The sequence below is a fragment of the Cupressus sempervirens genome, chromosome 7, assembly GCF_028749045.1.
Source record: "Cupressus sempervirens isolate cs-2001-9-10 chromosome 7, ASM2874904v1, whole genome shotgun sequence".
Taxonomy (NCBI): Eukaryota; Viridiplantae; Streptophyta; class Pinopsida; order Cupressales; family Cupressaceae; genus Cupressus; species Cupressus sempervirens.
Window position 1 is genome coordinate 913,900,420 of NC_143124.1, and position 21,679 is coordinate 913,922,098.

The 21,679-nt window shown below is 37.3% G+C and overlaps 1 protein-coding gene across 1 annotated transcript in view; it reads right to left on the reverse strand.

Annotated features, from left to right (window-relative positions):
* Positions 1–9,777: 9,777 nt before the first annotated feature.
* LOC149550491 (uncharacterized) overlaps positions 9,778–21,679 on the reverse strand; it is a 71,990-nt gene continuing 60,088 nt past the window's right edge. Inside the window, exons 5-8 of the mRNA XM_089794480.1 lie at positions 11,386–11,658; positions 10,483–10,667; positions 10,018–10,252; positions 9,778–9,864 (exon numbers count right to left, since the gene is read on the reverse strand). Of these exons, the coding sequence (XP_089650606.1) occupies positions 9,778–9,864; positions 10,018–10,252; positions 10,483–10,667; positions 11,386–11,658 (780 nt within the window). The remainder of the gene's footprint in view (positions 9,865–10,017; positions 10,253–10,482; positions 10,668–11,385; positions 11,659–21,679) is intronic.

A 21,679-nucleotide genomic window follows, 5' to 3' on the forward strand; every position in this document is an offset into this window, starting at 1 on the left:
AACATACAACTTATCTTGCAGATTTTAGATCACTTCTTAGCTCATACCCTTGCCTGGCCTTCAATCTTTGCAACTCTTGACAGCTTGCCCTCCTTTCAAACTTAGTCTCCTTGAGTCTTCATGCTCAATGTACCAGTGCAATCATCTCTTCATGACCACTTGTAGAAGTAGAGCCTCTGTGTTCTTCCTTCTCCTAGATGTCTCCCCCTTGACACCCTTCTAACTACTTTGTAGATTTGGCTCTTCAGTAGCAACAGTATCAACAACTCTTTTCTTCTTGGTCTATGACTTCTTAAATAGAAGTATTGCAGTACCTTTTCCCGCTTGATTCTTCCATTCTTTAATTTCAATTCGTATGGATTAGGTAGGATTCATTGCATCTAACCCATATTTTGTTTCCTCTAGAAACTTCTTGAATAATCCTTTAGAATTTGCTCAAAAATAGTTTACATAGGATTTTGTGCCACTAGCTCATCATCCTTATCTTCCAATTCATTCACAAAATTCAATGTAACCACTTTGTCAGCTCAGATTTGGTGAATCTTCATCATTTTAAATAATGCAGCAACTCGACACTATTGAAATACTGATGCTCGACACATACTGTGTTACGCGGCATCAACTATGTTTTTTTGATGCTCGACACCTAAAGATCACTTGACACCAACTAAGAATTTTTTGATGCTTGGCACTTGATCTTCACTTGGCACCTGAAGATCACTTGGCACACACTAGAATTTTCTATTACTCGGCTTCTACTAAGAATTTGCTCAGCTTCAACTAACTTGCTCGACACCCACTAATGATCTTAGTTTAAGCTTTGTATTCTACTTTGTTACAACTTCTTCCTCCAATGTTTCTAAGTGTGACCAACCTCTGTATCCTTGAGTATGTCATCAATACATCATTTAACCATTGTCTTAATTGATCCTTGCACTTCATTACAACATCATAACTCAACCTTTCCCTTAGGTTCTCTTGTTACATCTTGTTGATCAAATCCTCTTCATCAATCAACTAAGTGATAGTACTTGGATATTATAAGAAAATATCATCCCTACAAATAGCAGGTTTGGCATCAATGACAAAACAATGATTGAAAACATTCTTCAACAAAAATCTTCCTCCTTTGCAACAATCTCCCTATTTGGAATTGATGGCAAACCAAAACTAATCAACCATCAGACCAAACTATTCAACCAAATGCTAGCTAGTTTAGAACAGTAAGTCAATATGCCAAAAAGTAATTGTAGCTTTACATCTCCTTCTACTATTCTGATTGCTTCATTTCTACTTCTCCCTCTTTGTTGCTGTATCCTTATTCTTTGTCTTTCACCCTCTGTATTGCTCTGCTTCTACTATTCTGGTCAACATCTCCCTCCATCTTCATTTGATCAATATCTCACAACTTCTCCTATTGATCCTTTTTGTGTTGATCAGTTATAACTATTTCTCCCTCTTTGACAACAATGCCAAAGACATATTAGCATCCTAGTATACAAGTGTAGCTTTTATAGGTTCATTCAATTTCTCCCTTTGTCACCTTGCTTGTGAGTGATTTGGGACTTCAGCACATCAACTATTGTAGGCATGAATCCCAAAGTAAACATCCTTTGCATTAATGTGTAAAATCTTCTACATTCAGCTCATTCGATGTAGGGCATTATTGCTTTTGTTTTAGGTAGCCTTGGCTGGGGGTATCACTCCTAACTTACCTCTAGAATACTCAAAAGCATCTTTAGGTAGTGCTTTTGTGAAGATATTAGCAATCTATTCCTTTGAGCTAACATATTCCATCTTCACTTGTTTGTCTTCCACCAACTCTCTTACATAGTGATACTTGATTGCAATATGCTTAGTTTTAGCATGCATTACTGGATTCTTTGATATATTGATAATGTAATCACCTAAAAATGGTCATCTAGACTATTAGCCCCCTTTTCAGCATTTTGACTAAATTAATTTAATCATTTACCTAAGCCAAATTGCTAATAATCAATTTATTTGATTATAACCTATAGTTTGACTATGCTATCCTAAGTTCATTATTTGATTAAAAGAACATGTCCCCTTTTAATTAAATAAAAGACCCCATTCTTCTAACCCACTTAAAGTGCACACATAAAGTCCTTTTTCTATTTTTCAATTAAAAGAAAAGGCTTTGTGACTTTTGTCTTATATGACAAGTCAACTTATATTCTATTGGTTGACTTGTGTGTGCACATGGATCACTCCTCTTTTCAAATTCCATCGTTGATCATCCACCATCTTCATCTTGATCTCCACCGTCCATACATCTTTAAAAGGGAGAGAGCTTTCCCCCTCAAAGGATCCATCTTTTGAATATTGTCATGCTATAGGTTTTCTAACAAGTTTCTTTGGAGCTTTGTGGAGAACTTCTCATTTCTTGTCTCATTCTCTCATTCCATCATATTAGCATAAGATCATATGGCATTCTTAGCATAGTTGCATTTTAGTTTAGCTTTGATTTCTTGCAATAATCTCACATAGTTTAAATATTTGGTTTTGTAATACTCTCATCCATGTTTAGCATAGTTGCATCTTGCATTTCCATTCAAGTTTAGTCTTCCATCTTGCATTGCATCTTTGAAGAACTCATTGTAGACACTTGCATTCTTGCTCTTGTCTCAAAGAACCTCCCATTGCATGGTTTACTAGCAAGAAGCACATTTCTAAGGCTTGGATAAGAGTCTTCATGCTTGAATACTAGCTTCTTGCACTCCGTGGATAGGGAGCTCTAAGCCTGCATCTAAGCATTCCAACTCATGGAATCGTTTGGATAGAATGGTTTAGAGCGTGACACAATTCGAGTGTACATTTTTGGCGCCCACTGTGGGGCTTGAATCAAGTTTCTAGCCCCATTTGCTTTCATTTCTTATCTCTAATTTTTTACAGTAGCATATTGGATCTAATCAAGTGCTTTTGTAGAAATATCACTTTGGTTTTAAGGCCAACCCATAAGTAGATTGGTTTGAAGGCCAAAAATTTAGTTGGTTTAAAGATTTGATCATATCTTTCAAATTGCTTTGAGTTTCATTCTAATTTTTTTTTTGCAAGTTGTGTATGTATCCAAAATGTTTTAGTCCAATTTTCAAAGCATTTTGACATGATTTGCTAAAGTTATGATATTTTCTTTTATTTTTCATAAAAAGTCATTTCTAGTCGCAAATCAGTGTCTTTTTCAAAAAAACTTACATTTCCAGAAAGGATTTTCAATTATAATAGGGGTTCTTTTTTTGTGTTTTTAATTTTGAGGTCGTATCAAGGATCAAAAACTCGATTTGATAAATTTGGCCTGTTTTGACAAAATTGATCTCTAGAGCGCAAATGAAGAGATTTTTTTAAAATTTCTTGCATTTTTGGAAAGCTCTCTAATTTTTAATAGGGTCTCTTCTTTTCATTTTTATTTTTGGATAGGAAATCATAGCAAACAAGTCCAATCTTGTTGACTAGGTCAAAATCAAAGAGTAAAAATGAGAGCATTTGTGATTAACTTGCACTTTCTTTGCATGCACTTGGTTGGAAGATAAATTGGATTTTTGAGGCAACTCACCACTTTTTATTGCAGATTTTTATGTTATTTCACACTAAATTTTGGTGCTAACAAGTTGTGATTACAGGTTGCCATCCTTATGAAAAAAATTGAAACATTGCATAAAAAGAACGCATGTCAAAGTTTCAAATGCGCAAGGGCTACTAACATTGTTTGCAAGGCTGCCCAAAGCATAAAAACTCAAAATTTCTTGCTTTTTTGTTTTCATGTGTGGCATTGAATAATTTTTCATTTTCTATAGGCACATAAAACTTGTGATTGGAGTCTTTTGGTAATAGGAGAATATGCTCTTCACCCTTGTGGTGAATCAGAAATCTTGACTTGCCATTTGGTTTCAAAAGCAAGGGGTAACTGAATCTTCTTGGTGTGTTTGGGAGAAAATGATTGGAATAGGAGAGTATGCTCTTCACCCTTGTGGTGAACCAAAAATCTTGACTTCAGAAAGTTGATCCACTTTGTGTAGTTAGAATCCTTTAGAGGGCCTGCTCTCAGACAACCTGAGAGGAACAACCCAAGTGGGGACAAGCAAATTACCTGGCTCTTCCAACCCACTATAAACTCAAGGCTATCAAGGATACAAAACTTTGGTAGACGTAGTGTTTATCTTTGCCTAGTGTGATCGCTTATGGGATTTCGACCATAGGGAGATCACTAGGCAAGAATGCTTAAGGTACTCTTGTGATCGTGAGATCGGTTATTCATCGCAAGGTGAGGTGTCCCATAATTGGGAGCAAGAGGAAAACTATGAACGGAAGCCCTATCTAAACACCCTAAGTTAGTAACTACCCTTTTTAGTCGCTCAACTTCTTGGTGCAAGGATTGATCCTAGTGGACTACCCGGATCACCCCAAGATTTACACTCACCATATGTGTTCCCTTGATTATGCTTATGGTATTTCTATGACAAAGCCAATATCTCTTTTGGGCAACCACTTGGTGTGAGGCAAAGGAGCATCAAGGATGGGCCAAGTTGTTGAGTAATGAACCATGACTTTTAGGTAGATATTGCTTGATGTGTTCTCGAATGTGCTAAGACCTGTGGAAATCTTTGGAACATATACACGATGATAGTTATACAGATTTCTTTTAAGACCTCACATATGCTTGTATCATGCAAGGTTGCTTTGTCCCTTACTTGATTGTTTGAAGACTACTCCATGTGTCACTATCTTGCTTGGAAAGAAATTGCTTTTGAACATCAAACTTGCTATGCTATCAACTATTGTACAACTTTTTCAACCAAGTCAAAGCATCAAGTCTTAACATTTTTCTTGTGTTGCTTGCTAAGGGGAGTCTCATCATTTGATTTTTATTTTATATGTCTCTAGTGCTTAAACATGCTTAAAGTGGCTCTTTGGTCTTAGTGCTCTTGGTCTTTTTGTCTTCATGGTCTATGCATGCTTGCTAGTTATCCTTTTGCTAAAATGTTTACCTTGATTTCTTGACTACACTCTTGGGTTGGGAAAGTTGTTCACTTGTCACCCTGCTTGCTCTATTTATTTGGCTATTTGGGCATCTTGCGTATCTATTGACTTGAGTCATTCATGTCGTAAGTTTCTTGGACATATTGTTTGACAAGTCGCTTTAATCTCTCTCTACTATCTTGGCACGTGAACACTCTACCTCCTATAGTTTCAACATCAAGTTATCTTCTAGGCTCTTTTATGCTTGGCTTTGCATCTAAAACTATGGGATCTAAACCTTGTGCTACCAAACTTTAATCAAATCTATATGATCATGATATCCTCCATGTCACTAAAGAGTTTCAAGATCTATATGTGCAATACAAAGAACTAGAAGAGACAAATGATCTTTCTTACCTTCATCTCTCTAAGCACATGACAGAAATGAAGTCTAAACTTGAGAAAAGGTTAGAGGAGAAGATTGCATCATTACATGAATCTTCCTTAAGGTATTTACATGCATGTGAGTCACCTTCTTTGAGGTCATCCTCTTCTTCTAGGTCTACATGCTCTACTTCAAGACATCAAATGTCTTCATCTTCTAGATCTAAAGACCTCTTTAGAGGACAAGCAAGTGATACCTAATTTGAGCCTATTCCAAAATTTCATGATGGACCTATCTTTGACCAAGATAATGATGAAGACATGAATGCATTCTATTCACTTGAGAAACAACAAGAAGATCCTAGACATACTTCTAATAAAACTTTTGCTCCCTTGGAAGATTCTTATGATGACACTTTGCAAAAACTTCTTAGCAATAAGATCATCATGTTACCAAAGTCTAGCTCATATGGAAACCCATTCTTGGATATCTATTATGCTTATCATCAACATAATGAGCATAGTACTTTAGAATGCATTGAGCTAAAACATAAAATCCAAGATCTTATTGATACCTCTAGTGACTCATGTGCTGAGGATACTTCTCTTGAGCAAGATTACATTGATGAACCTATGTCTAGTAGTGGCTCCATTACATCTTCCACTTCCTCCAACACTCATGCATCTTCCAACACTTCAAAGCTTTCCAACATGTCTCCATCAAATAAAGAACCTAATGCTTTCCACACTGACTACACATATCCTCAAGGGCTACCTCTAAAAGAAACTCAAGCTAACCTTCATTTGGCTGCAAACCTTTTCCATGCTACTAATCCTAAACATCCTCAACCTTCATGCACTACTATGCCTAATCCAAGTACTACTCCATTCACTCTTCATTCTCCCTTGTCCTCAGAAGTGGCTCCATGTCAAGAGGACTCTCAAAAATAAAAAGCTATAAATGTCAAGAAAGATCAAGATCAAGAACCCGTTCATCTCTTTCAATATTTTTCCCCTCCATATCCTATATCTTGTCCACCCCCCAAGTATGATGAAGATACCACTTCCATTATCTCCCTTGAGCTTACTGAAAATTATGAGAAAAGTTCTCTTCATATGCTATCCAAAGCTACTTGTCAAGATCAAAGCATCCCCTCGTGTTCTACTTCTCCATATCCACTTCAAAATTTTACTTAAGCTTCAAGTGCTCCTATTAAAAATTTTGCTCCTGTCAAAGCTACTCATGAGTCTATTGATGGCTTTGACCACGTTGCTCACTCTAAAGATGTTGATGTCCCTTTCCACTATCCCTTTCCATCTTCTAAATCTATCCTTGGTCCTTATCCATCTAAGCTAAAGCATTCAAACCTTCCATCCATATTGGGGCCTTATGTTCCTCCATCTCGTACATTCACTCCTAGCTCTTTCCCTAGCTCTCCTATAATACCTCAAGATCAACAAAGACACTCATCCTTGATGACTTTTCACCCATCTATCCACCTAAACCAGTCATATCAGCCTTATTCATCCACAAATCCCAAGTCCTTTGGAAGTGAGAATAAACATAAGAATCCATTGAAAAAGAAAGATCACTATGTCCCATCTAATCGATATGTGAATGCTAAGAAGGAGAATGCACAAAAGAGACTACAAAGGTCCACTATTAAAAAATCTAAATCAAAGAAAATATGGGTTCCTAAACCCATTATTGAAGAAATGTGTTTTGAAGTATCCGAAGGAAAATCTAAAGCTATATGGATTCCCAAGTCTCTTTTAAAAGACTTGAATATTGAAAATACTTCAAAGTTGACATTCAAGCTTCCAAAGGCTTCTATTCCATCTTCTTTCAAAAATTTTTCTAAAAATATTCCAAAGCCTTCCACTTCACTTTTTTCCAAATCTCTTCTACCACCTCATACATCTAAACCTAAAACTACTTCATCCATGATTCCTCCATTGTTCCAATACCCTTCAAGGTGTGTGTCAATGTTGATCTTGTCCAATATTTTAGCTACCCACATGAAATCCTCTAAAGCTTACACCTCCTTTCTATACATGAACTCTTATCCTCCATATATTCTTCCTACTACCATTTCCCTTTCATCACCCTATCAACATCTTTGAGCATACCTTTCTATGGTCTTGGCTTATCATGGCTTATCTTTCCTATAGGAGCACTATCTAAATTCAAAAAGCTTGAGCTCTTTCTAAAAATTCAAAAAAAAAAAAAAAAAAAAAAAAAAAGTGCCTTGGTGAAAACTTCTTCTTGTGGCACCTTGGTAGCAAAAGTAAAGAGAAATAAATTTATCCTATGGTGAAAACTACTTCTTGTGGCACCTCAAATAAGTACCATGATGAAAACCTGGCAAATAGGCATCATGCATAATTCTTCCATCATCCATCTATCCCTTCTTCTCTCTTTGATCTTGACAATGTTGAGCTATCTTTGCATATTGGCTATCTTATCCACCAGATTTTCTATTGTGCTCTCCCATTCACTCATAGCCTCTATCTTGAGCTTTATTCTTATTACTCTATCCCATTGCTATACTATATAGTTGACCCCTTGGTCTTGATCATAATAAATGAAACATGGTTCTCATAGGTCTCTTGACATGGCTACTCTTTTGGACTACACACTTCATGCTATCTCACTTGTTGGCTTTATTTCTTATCCTACATGCTATCTTTCTCATCACTTCCATTACTTATCCAAAACATGCTTCATATGACTATTTCACCTCTTTCCCTAGCTTGGGTACTCTTGAGGAGTCAGTCCTTGAGGATCACTTTTACTTGCTTCATGCTCCTTTTTCATCCATCTTTTCTTATCCGCCGACTTGTTTCTCCATCGTGTCCTATACCTTGCTAGACATTGGGAGAAAATAATGTAATCTTGCTTGAGAACTAGTGATCTCTAAATTATTCTAAAAAATTGAAAAAATCATATATGATCCTAAAAAAAATCCTAAAAATTAGAAAATGTCTTGAAAAAAAGATCTTCTTAGTGAAAACCTAGCAATAGGCACTTTGATGTATCACCAAAAAAATAAAAAATACAAAAATACAAAAAATTGAAAAAAGTCCTGAAAAAATCTGTCAAGTGGTGAAAATTTGGAAACAAGTGCTACTTGAGACCCTTGCACCTCTGTCTATCAGTCTCAATCACCTATTTTGCTACACATTTCCTAGCTTAGAATTATTTCTTGTCCTCGTCTTGGGGGCACAACTGCTTAGCCTATTGAGGTATTCTTGTGAATTAGGGTTTCTTGGACAACTCACAAAATAGTGTTTCTCAACACTACCCCCACCCACTTTGACATCAAGTGTTTTTCAACACTTTACAGATAGTTTACCTACGGTCTCTGATGTCGCGATATTTCTCAGTATCAGAAGCAAGTCTGGAAGAAATGGCCAAGTGACTTACACACACGCACTTTAACACTTAAACGACTGAGCTATGCTGATATTTATCTACTTTGTGTGCTGTCTATGATGATTTTTTTGCCATGTGTTCCCTCCCTAATAGTCTTTCGAGAATGTCATTGACTAGAAGACTGGGGGCATGGGGCATGTCTTCTTGATTTCTGCTTATGGGTATACTTTGTTTGTCTATAGTGTTGTAAGCATTCGTGCTTGTCCTATTCAACACTTTGACTGTTTTGCAAGACCGCACTCAGATTTTATCCTGGCTCTTATGCCTTGATATAGGTGTAATCTTGCTAAATTAAACTTAGGGAATCTAATCGCGTAGTTATCTTGACTTACATGTCTCTGATGCTTAGATTGGATTTCCACATACCTATCTGATATCGATCATATTCATATCCTCATAGTTATACTAGTGATGGTTGTATGATCTCATGATGTCCCTAATAAATGCTCAATGATGAAATTAAAGAGTCTAAATGTTATGCGCTTCTTGCTGGTAAACCAATTTGCATAGTAGCTTGCATTTTAGGTTCATGTCATTTTTTTCTAGTTGCACATTCCTACATGTGGGAAGAGCTCTCTCTCTTCATCTTTTTCATGGACATATCAGTTAGTTGCTTTTATCTTTTGCTTCTATTTGTCTTTTCACCTTCTTAATCTTTCGCTACATTTCTTTGCTAACCTGTCATCACAAGGGGTTAATAAAAAAAAAATCATCACATACGATCTATCCAAGTGTCGTATTTTCACAAAAACATTTAAATCTATACCACCCATATGAGAGACCAATACACATAAGCATATACACATACATGAGCTAAAAACAAAAGCTGAAACATACATTTTGAGACAAGTACACAAGAATATCGATAAACCTAGTATCTCATATATATATCAAATGTGTCATGGTACATATACAAATGTGAGATCCAAAATTTGGATATATGTCTCAAAAATACATAAGGTACAAATCAAAACACAATGTCATGTCTGACTGCCACCCTCTGCGGCTGGTGCTAGCCCTGGTGGAGGAGCCTGTCTCCTATCTAGTGCCTGCACTGCACCTCTGATCTGCCCGCTCACTCTGAATAATCAGGAAGATCCTATCCTGGTGGTACCACACTCCTATAGGCAGCATAATAGTATGCAGCTCAGGCACCATTATGCGCTGCCTCTCGCCTCGCAGCATCCCGCTCTCGGCGTAGCTCATTTTCTCATGCTCACTCGTCCATCAGCTACTGATCCCATACTGCAATGGTCACCCGAAGTGCCTGCATCTCTGCCTCCAAGGCATAGATCCTCGCACCCTGCTCCTCTCCTCCTGCTGGCTGCTCTGCATGTGCCTCTACCCTCACTGCTCGCTGCCTCCTCAAGGGCACCTCCTCCTCTCCTCCTGCTAGCTGCTCTACAAGTGCCTCTACCCTCACCGCTCGCTATCTCCTCAAGGGAACCTCCTCCTCTCCACCATCATCACCATCAGAATCTGAGGACTCCTCTACCGCCTGCCTCGCCTGCGCTCACATCCTCCTCCACCCTACTCGGGAACTCTCCCCCTCCATCTGCCGCCCCCCTCTCCCTCCTCCTCCGCCTCCTCCTCCTCTACTGCCACCTCCACCTCCCACTCCTGCAGGTGCTACATCTAGATGTGTGAATCGGGGGAATGGGTGTCTCTGCATCTCATAAAGATACCTTGAATTAGCCCCTGCATCTGGCACATCTGGGCGATAATCCCAGGGAGTCGCCACTAGTGCTGCGATATCTCGAATTGCTGTATGATAGTCTAGCATTGGCAACCATCCCAATCCCTCATCTATGTGCATCCGAGCATAGGTAGTAGTCTCCACTGACACCACCTGTCGCTCTGCAAACTGCCGCTATACGCGACTGATCACAAACTGCTCCACAATGTCTGTGCTCCAACCCACCAGCAATCTGCTATACCGCATGTAATCTAACTCCCATGAATCTGACCACCGCTGACACTCCTGGTATGGTCACCATGTGAATGTTTTCAGCTCATCAAACATGCATCTGTAATAGGTCACATCTCCACTATGCCTTTGTGGGATGAAACCTTTATAGCAAAAAATGTATGGCTGGCTGCGCTCTCATGGCTGCACCTGTGGTCGGATCACAGTGATGTGCTCCCAAGCCCAGATCTGTGCTAACACTGCTCCGCATGCCCATGATCCACCCTCATGATATACTATCTCATGAAGCTCGTGGTACATCTCTACCAATATCGCAGGCCCCCATGTCATCCTACGTGGTCGAGAGATCATATCATATACCAGCCGACCCCATCCTAGTGGAAAGCCCTTCTGGCCTCGGTCTGTCACCAGGGCCTGGGCTACCAAAGAACATAACAAGCTGGGCAAAGGATAATCATATCCATACTCAGTCATCAATCTCTCCCAACTCAGGTGACGATCCAGAATGGTCACATCCTGGAAAAGCTCCTGCACTAGCGCTCGCCCCTCTGTCGGGGTCGTATCATAGTACACCTGTGCCATCATGAAAACTTAACATCAATACACCTGGCACCCAACATTGAAATGGCTAAATCAACAAACTACTAACCAAGTAACTTACCGGCTCACCGTGACATGACACTCGTAGAATGCGATATATGTTCTCCAAGGTAATCGACGCCTCACCAGTCAGTAAGTGAAAGGTGTTATGCTCACTATGCCACCTCTCTGCCAGCGCAGACAACAAATTGTGGTTTTCCCGAATATGGTGCATCCGTACAACCCACCGCAAGCCCATAGCCACTAGTGCAGTCTGCTCCTCATCGCTCAAATGCTGCACAACGCGCAAACCAACCACCTTGGGAGCTCTAATCTGTAATGCTGAGAATACCTCCTGTCCAGGTAAAACAAGCAAACATTAATAATAGTCACATGATGAAAAAAAGCATTCAGAAAAATAACAAAACTAGATGTACGACACTTTTTACAAAGAGAGTGTGACACTTTTTTGAAACAGTATCGTGCGACACATTTTTAAATAGGAGTGCGACATTTTTATGTCGTGTGACATTTCGCACAATGTTGTGCGACATTTGGGTTTGGCTCGAGCGACACATTTTCTTGAACGGTGCGACACTTTTTTCGAAAAAAAGTGTCGCGCGATAATATTTCTGAGGCCGTGCGATACTTTAAAAGTATCGCATGAATTTTTTTCAAAAAACTTAAAAATGTGCGAAAAACTCACAAAAAGCTCAAAAAAGCAACAAAAAGGTAGTCACTTACCGGCGCCCCATATCGCTCTGGCCGGTTGTGCAACTAGCTGCGCTCGAAACAATGTCGATGAAGAGGAATGTTCGCCTGAGCCATGATGCTATGTGGACCACACAAAATCTCTCAAATCACAAAAAGACAAATGAATAGTGAAAATGACACTTGGACCCCTTTTATAGCCTCCAACCTCATTTTGACCTAATTTTTAAAACTCTTCGAAATTGCGCAAAAATTGCACCCCTAGCTAATTTTGACGTCCTGGATCCATTTTCGGGATTGAAATTGAAATCCGAGTTCATCTTAATGGTCAAAATCAAATTTTAAAATTTTACCTTCTTTTGAGCAGTTAGCTGACCGTTTGAGGTCTAATCTTTGAATCATCGCTGGGGCATCTTCATTTCTTCATGTCTTCATCATTTCTATAATTCATATCTCCTTCTATTCACCTTTTCACATCTAAATCATCTCTCTACTAGATTTGACCTAATTTTTATGCTATATCCTTCAAGGTCAACTCTAGTCAAACTGGGGCATTTTATCGATTTCTTATAAGTCATTCTTGGGTTCTAATCATCTATCTGTTATCTTGGACATTGCTCTATTCTAATTTTCTCATGTCTAGCCAATTTTTGCATCCCCTTACCTCATTTCAATTTCGATCCCGAGGGGGCAGAAATACTCTATTGCTGATTGTTACAGCTATCTATTTCTTAGGAGCATTTGTTTGACCTTATCACTTGCTCTCGATCTATTCGCTTTGCTAGATGTTAGAATTCTTTTCAGATCCTAACATCATCTTCCTAATGTTTAGTACTACCGCTATCAGGCTGTGCATTTAGGACTTGCTATCTATTTTTGCATTTCATTCTTTGGAATCAGATATCTATATCTATCATCGCTTACTTGGCTTCGATTTTCTTTGACGTAATGTGTTCCCAGATTGATCATGCATTAGTCAAAGAGGGGCAAATGTAATCACCTAAAAAATGGTCATCTAGACTATTAGCCCCCTTTTTAGCATTTTGGCTAAATTAATTTAATCATTTACCTAAGCCAAATTGCTAATAATCAATTTATTTGATTATAACCTATAGTTTGACTATGCTATCCTAAGTTCATTATTTGATTAAAAGAACATGTCCCCTTTTAATTAAATAAAAGACCCCATTCTTCTAACCCACTTAAAGTGCACACATAAAGTCCTTTTTCTATTTTGCAATTAAAAGAAAAGGCTTTGTGACTTTTGTCTTATATGACAAGTCAACTTATATTCTATTGGTTGACTTGTGTGTGCACATGGATCACTCCTCTTTTCAAATTCCACCGTTGATCATCCACCATCTTCATCTTGATCTCCATTGTCCATACATCTTTAAAAGGGAGAGAGCTTTCCCCCTCAAAGGATCCATCTTTTGAATATTGTCATGCTGCAGGTTTTCTAACAGGTTTCTTTGGAGCTTTGTGGAGAACTTCTCATTTCTTGTCTCATTCTCTCATTCCATCATATTAGCATAAGATCATATGGCATTCTTAGCATAGTTGCATTTTAGTTTAGCTTTGATTTCTTGCAATAATATCACATAGTTTAAATATTTGGTTTTGTAATACTCTCATCCATGTTTAGCATAGTTGCATCTTGCATTTCCATTCAAGTTTAGTCTTCCATCTTGCATTGCATCTTTGAGGAACTCATTGTAGACACTTGCATTCTTGCTCTTGTCTCAAAGAACCTCCCATTGCATGGTTTACTAGAAAGAAGCACATTTCTAAGGTTTGGCTGAGAGCCTTCATGCTTGAATACTAGCTTCTTGCACTCTGTGGATAGGGAGCTCTAAGCTGGCATCTAAGCATTCCAACTCATGGAATCATTTGGATAGAATGGTTTAGAGCGTGATACAATTCAAGTGTACATATATGAAAGAAAAGTCAAATGATGAGACTCATCTTAGCAAGCAACACAAGAAAATTTTTGCATTTGATGTTTTGGCTTGGTTGATAAAGTTTGACAATAGTTGATAGCATAGCAAGTTTGATGTTCAAAAGCAGTTTCTTTCCAAGCAAGATAGTGACACATGGAGTAGTCTTCGAACAATAAAGAAAAGGACAAAGCATATTTAGGTAGTGCTTTTGTGAAGATATTAGCAATCTATTCCTTTGAGCTAACATATTCCATCTTCACTTGTTTGTCTTCCACCAACTCTCTTACATAGTGAGATTGCAATATGCTTAGTTTTAGCATGCATTACTGGATTCTTTGATATATTGATAACACTTGTATTATCACAATAAAGTATCACATGCTTAGTTACTTCTTCCTTCATACCTTGAAGCAAATGTTTGATCCATACAATATTGGTGCAATTTATGGTAGATACCACATATTCAGCTTCAGTAGTGGACAGTGAGGTGCAAATTTGCTTTTTGCTGATCCATGTAATCAACCTCTTTCCTAAGAAAAGTGCTCTTCCACTGGTGTTTTTTCTATCATCAATGTCACCTCCCCAATATGCATCAGTGTAGGCTCTCAGTTCAAACTTTTCACTCTTCTTATAGTACAAACCAAAGTCATACGTTCCTTTCAAGTATCTTAATATTCTCTTCACTACCATTAAGTGATTTTCTCTTGGATTTGCAAAAAATTTGCTACTATTCCAATAGCTAATGCAATGTCTAGTCTACTATGTACAACATATTGTAGCTTTCAATCATTAACCTATACAACGTCTAATTTACTTCAGCAAACTCATCAGTCTTAGATAGTTTATGGCCTATTGCCATTGGTGTGCTGATTGGTTTTGAGTCTTCTAAGCCAAATGTTTTGAGTAGTTCCTTAATGTATTTGGATTAGGTCACAAAGATTCCTTGTTTCAACTGATGCACTTGTAATCCAACAAAGAATTTAATTTCTCCAAACATTGACATCTCAAATTCATGCTTCATTTGATCAGCAAAATCTTTGCATAAAACATCTTTTCCTCCAAATATTATATCATCAACAAAGATTTATGATATCAAAATGTCTTTACCTTTTTCAGCTTTGATGTACAAGTTGCTATTGTCATCTGTTCTCTCAAATCCTATCTTCACAAGATATTTTTGCAACCTCTCATACCATGCTCTAGGTGCTTGCTTCAATCCATAAAGTGCCTTTTGTAGTTTACAAACCATGTCCTTGTTCTTCTTATCAACAAATCCCTCTAGTTATTCTATGTAAACTTCTTCTTCCAGTATACCATTCTAAAAAGATGACTTCACATTCATTTGGTATACTTAGAAGCCTTTGTATGTAGCATATACAAGTAATGTTTTTACTCCTTCCATTCTTGCAACAGGGGCAAATGTCTCTCCATAATCCAGTCCTTCTTCTTGTGCATAGCCTTTGCAAACTAGTATGACTTTGTTTCTTGTTATCTCACCATTCTGATCAAGTTTGTTTCTAAAAACCCATTTGGTACCAATCACATTATTATTAGTTGGTGTAGGAACTAGAGACCATGTTTTGTTCTTCTCAATCTGATTTATTTCTTCTTCCATGGCTTTATACTAGTCATCATCTTGTAGTGCATCTTTCACTATTTTAGGTTCAACCTTGCTTAATAGACATGATTCACTCTTGAGTCTATTCCTTGTCATTGGTCTGGCATCCTTGTCACCAATGATTTAATCTACAGGGTGATGTCTTCTCACATGCTAATCTTGGCTCGTTCCTTCTTTCCATGTTTGATCCTTTAGCTTCAGAGTCATTTCGTTCTTCTTTATCAGACACTTCATCATTCCTTTCATGTGTACTATTTTTAGAGTTAGAATGTGCATTTTTTGCATTCTATAGCTCAACTTCTGAATGCAGCTCGACATTCACAGGCTAAGACTTAGCAGATACTGAAGTTTGTTGTTGATTCCCAACTTGATTTGTAGCATTGTCTTCAATTGTCATTCCTTCATAGAAGTATACAAAGGATCTATAATCCTCTATTTGCTTTGACTCATCAATTTGAACTTCTACATGCTCGTCAAAATTCACATTTGCACTCTCCACAATCTTGTTAGTGTTAGTGTTCAAACACTTATATGCCTTACTTCTAGTGGAGTATCCAAGGAATATGCCTTCATCACTTTTTGCATCAAACTTTCCATTTCTAGTATATTTTAGAATATAGCATTTACAACCAAATACTTTGAAATATTTAACATTGGGTGACTGACCATACCACAATTCAAAAGGTGTTGCATATGTACCTTTCTTGACTTGAACTCTATTCAGTGTGTAGACTGCAGTACTTACAACTTCTCTCCAATACTTTAGTGCAACATTTTTCTCCATCATCAAGGTTCTAGGATAGTCAATCACTGACCTATTCCTCATTTCAACAATACCATTATGTGGTGGAGTTCTTGGTGCTGATGTTTTCCTTTTGATACCTTTGTCATTGTAGAATATTTCAAACTCTCTTGATGTGAACTCACCTCCTCTGTCTGACCTTGGGCATTTCAGGTTCTTTCTTATTTCCTTCTCAACTCTAGCCAAATACCACTTGAACATTTGAGATGTATTATATTTTTGCTTTAAATACATAGTAGTCATTATCCTGGAATAGTCATCTACAAATAACATTATGCATTTGTCTCCTAGGTAGCTTTTCACTTCTATTGGGCCACATAAATCTATATGGACTAACTCTAGTACCTCTTTGGAAGTGTATGCTTTTCTTTTGAAACTAGACTTAGTCATCTTCCCTAGTTGACATTGTTTGCACATTGTGTTTTCAGGTTTCTTCAACTTGGGAAATCCTCTGACCTTCTTTTTCTTGCTGATGCTAATCAGATTATCAAAATTAACATGACACAACCTTTTATGCCACAACCACACATCATCAAGTCTAACAACAAGACATGTTGCATCCTTCATATCTAGGTAAAATAGATTACTCCTAGTTTGTTCACCTTTTCCTATCAACTTTCCATCAGTGTCATAGATCTTGGCGATTTTGTTTCCAAATTCAACTTTGCAACCTACATTGCCTAACTGTGATACACTCAACAAGTTGTAGTTCAATCCTTCAACATAATATGCATTATCACATGAAATTTTATTTGTTTGTTTAATAGAGCCATTTCCTTTGATTTGACATGGAGCATCATTACAAAATCTAACACTATTTCCATCATATTGAGTAAAGGTAATGAACTTACTTTTATCTCCTATCATGTGATGTGAACATCCACTATCTATGATCCATTTTTCATTCTTGTTCACATAGGTAACCAATGCTATTGCTTCATCTTCATCTAATTCATCCTTCATGGCTACATAGACTACTTCATCATAATTCTCATCAGAATCTTCTTCAACAATGTAGCATCTCTTGCCTTTCTCATTGTAGTCTTTGCTATCATCTTCTCTCTTGTTCCTATACTTGTTTCCTTCTTTGTAGTTCTTCTTCTGTGTACATCTTGCAGCAATATGACCTACTTCATTACAATTGAAACATATGATAGGGAACTTACCTTTGCCTATATGGAATCTCCTAGCTAGTAGTGCTTCTAACTATTCTACATTTTCCTCATCTACATTACTATCACTCAATTCATGTTTTCCTTTTCTTCCCTAATTGCTTGATGTGTCCTCCTCAGTGTCTTTTATTCTCATCTTGGCCTAGAAAGTATATTCAAGGTTCTCAGGTTTGTAATTGTCAAAATTGGATAGCTAAAATGCAGTAAGTCTTCCCATTATTCCTTCAAAGGCTAGTGTGTTTCCTTGTCCACACCTTAGCTCTTGGATGGCTGAAACTCTAATAGCATAGATAGGAAGCAGAGTTCTTAAGTATTTGCTAATGGCTATTTCTTCTTCCAATTGTCCACCTAGACTTCTTATTACACTTACCACTTCTTTCATTCTTGCAACATATTGGGAAACATTTTCACCTTCCTCCATCTTCATGTCATCAAAATTCCCTCTTAGGCTTTCTCTTTTTTCTCTTTGGACATTTTGATCTCCTCCATATATTTTTGATAAGGTTTTCCATGTTTTGAATGCATTGTCACAGTCTTTGATGTCATCATATTCTACATAGTTAAGTGCAAAGGAAATCTCTAACATTGCTTGATTATGCTCCTTTTTTTTGTTCAAATCATCTATAGTAAGAGGTCCTACTAGATTTACATGTTCTATTCCAATTGAGGTTTTTGTATAATCACCTATTGATCCAAGGTGCAATTTCATCAGACTCTGCCATGCAACAAAGTTGTCTTTATTGAGCTTGGGAACTTCTCTCTTAGACATCTTGATCTTTCTGCTTCTAGTACCTTGAAACTAAATCAACATATAGCTCTCATACCAATTGTTACAATTTCTTTAGAATAATTGAAGGGGAGGGGAAGGGGGGGGGGGGGGGGGGGGGGGGGGGGTTGGGGGGGGAGGGGCGTGAATCTATTATTCAAGGTCTAGATGTCTTATTCAAACTTTTCACTAAGTGTAGTGAGCCCATTCGAGCCCATTCGAGCCCATTCAACCATTCATTCATCCAAGCTTTAACTTTTCTAATCAGCAAGCTACTATAAATCAACATGCAAGCATAACACATAAGAAATCAACACATAACACAATGATTTACGTGGAGACCCAATTTGGGAAAAACCACCAGTAACATGCTACTCAATTCTCACTCTTTTGAAGTGATGTCCTATAAAAGGCCTACCCTGTTAAAGGCTTACAACACTGTCAAATGTGACCTTGTTAGAGGATTTAACCACCCTATTAGAAGTGGGTCTGGTTAAAGGACTTTGGAACATTCACTTGGAATGTCACCCTATTAAAGGATTTACAAATGACTATTAAACCAACCTAAGTCCATAGGATTTCCATATCTAATAAAATTGCTAGAGAGTATTAGAAAATCTTGACCTGACTACAACATACAACTTATCTTGCAGATTTTAGATCACTTCTCAGCTCATACCCTTGCCTGGCCTTCAATATCTACAACTCTTGACAACTTGCCCTCCTTTCAAGTGTAGTCTCCTTGAGTCTTCATGCTCAATGTACTAGTGCAATCATCTCTTCATGACCACTTGTAGAAGCATAGCCTCTGTGCTCTTCCTTCTCCTAGATGTCTCCCCCTTGACACCCTTCTAACTACTTCGCAGATTTGGCTCTTCAACAACAACATTATCAGCAACTCTTTGCTTCTTGGTCTGTGACTTCTTAAATAGAAGTCTTGGAGTACCTTTTCCTGCTTGATTTCTTCCATTCTTTAATTTCAATTCATCTGGATTAGGTAGGATTCATTGCATCTAACCCTTATTTTTTTCCTCTAGAAACTTCTTGAATAATCCTTTAGAATTTGATCAAAAATGATTTACATAGGATTCTGTGCCACTAGCTCATCATCCTTATCTTCCAATTCATTCACAAAATTAAATGTAACCACTTTGTTGGCTCAGATTTGGTGAATCTTCATCATTTGAAATAATGTAGCAGCTCGACACTATTGAAATACTGATGTTCAACACATACTATGTTACTCGGCATCAACTACATTTTTCCTGATGCTCAACACCTGAAGATAACTCGACACAAACTAAGAATTTTCTGATGCTTGGCACCTGATCTTCACTCAAGACCCAAAGATCACTCGACGCACACTAGACTTTTCTATTACTTGACTTCTACTAAGAATTTACTCGGCTTCAACTAACTTGCTCGACACCTATTAATGATCTTAGTTTAAGCTTTGTATTCTACCTTGTTACAGCTTCTTCCTCCAATGTTTCTAAGTGTGACCAACCTTTGTATCCTTGAGTATGTCATCAATACATCATTTAACCATTATCTTAATTGATCCTTACACTTCATTACAACATCATAACTCAACCTTTCCCTTAGGTTCTCTTGTTACATATTATTGATCAAATCCTCTTCATCAATCAACTGATCTTATAAGAAAATATCATCCCTATAAATAGAAAGTTTGATATCAATGACAAAAAAATGATTGAAAACATTTTTCAACAACAATCTTCCTCCTTTGCAACAATCTCCCTCTTTGATCTTCAATAATGAGCTTTTCAATCAGATTTCCAACACAAGGCATTGATGAATGGAATGGATAGTTGTGATGAGATGGCTACATGTTCAATACCTTTGCTTGGTGAGCCCATTTCTCTCTCTTTAGAACAATGACAACATTACACCTAGTTTAATTTTATCTAGCCTAGAATTTTCCATTCCCCATAACAATTAGATCTCATTATGACTCCACTACTAAATTCTATGCACTTTTCCCATACTATTCCCCAAGCTCAATAGAATCAAAATATATTTTTGTAGATCCTTCCTTCAAAGAAACAAATTCTCTACACTCTATAATAACATTTCCAACATATCACATTTTCAAGTGCTACTTTTTACAATTCATAGATAATCCTAACTATGGACCTTCAACGAGCCCATTGAACTCCTATAATGATGATCAAAATAAGGAGGCTATGGTCATTTATGACTTTCTAAATACTCACAGCTCATCTGCTACCTTTAATCACAACTAGAACATAATCTATCATGTTCCTTCATATTTAGTTAGCCATCAGAACATGTCGTCACAATTGAATTTGTGATACCTACCCAGTATAGATATGAAGAATAAGATTGTTTTCATGAATGAATCTAATTAATAAGAAATCAATCCACTACCTTGAAACTTGAGGATAAAAAAGGGATCAACCATCATACCATGAAGAACTCCTACATACCATGGTGCTATATCTTGATTATACAACAAAGAAAGATGAATCCAAATATTCAGAAAGTGATTTTTCTAAGTAAATAAAATCATGATATCATTGTTTGAGTTTCTTAGAGCTATTGACACATGCTGAATTCAAATGAAGGAGTTCTAAATCAATGGTAGAATGATATACTTTAGTAAGCTACAAAGACCAACTGTAATATGTTTGAAAATGAAGACACTGGTATATCAATCAAGACAAGAGACCTATGTGTGTATTTAGAAGAAAACCAAATTGGCTAAATGAACTGAAACTAAGTGTTTTCATTAGCCACATTGCTGCAATAGTTTGGTTTTGAGAAACATTTAGACCAAGAAGTGCTATTCTTGGACCCAAAAAACTGATTGACTACAAATCTTTACAACAAAGATGTAAGTGTAGAACCAGAATCAGTGTGCAAAGAACATTAACAAATAAAGTAAACATTCACAAACCAAAAACTAAATTCACATATATGCTTAGACAAAGAAAGCAAACAAGAAGTGTAAACCTCACAAGAGAAAACAATCCATGCTTTCTTGATTCTGTAGATGTGTCCTTTTGCTGTGGATGTATGCTCAAGATGCTCAAAAGTTGCTTCAATGGAGATGGGTAATGGCAAATTGGTAGCTTTGTGAGCTCTCAATTTGGCATTATAAGGGTAATATTGATGTCTTTGGTTCTCAAAATAGCATGGTAACTTTAGCTCAAAGATTGTTGATGAAATGGCTTGGGATGGGATTCAATTTATAGGCTAAGGGGTAGAGGGATGGGGGGCTTAGATGCAAGGATGGATGAAGGCTTAAGGAGGGCTAAGATGCACTCAAAGGGGAGCACATGGATTGTGCTTGTTTAGCACCAATGGGAAGGTGACACTTGTC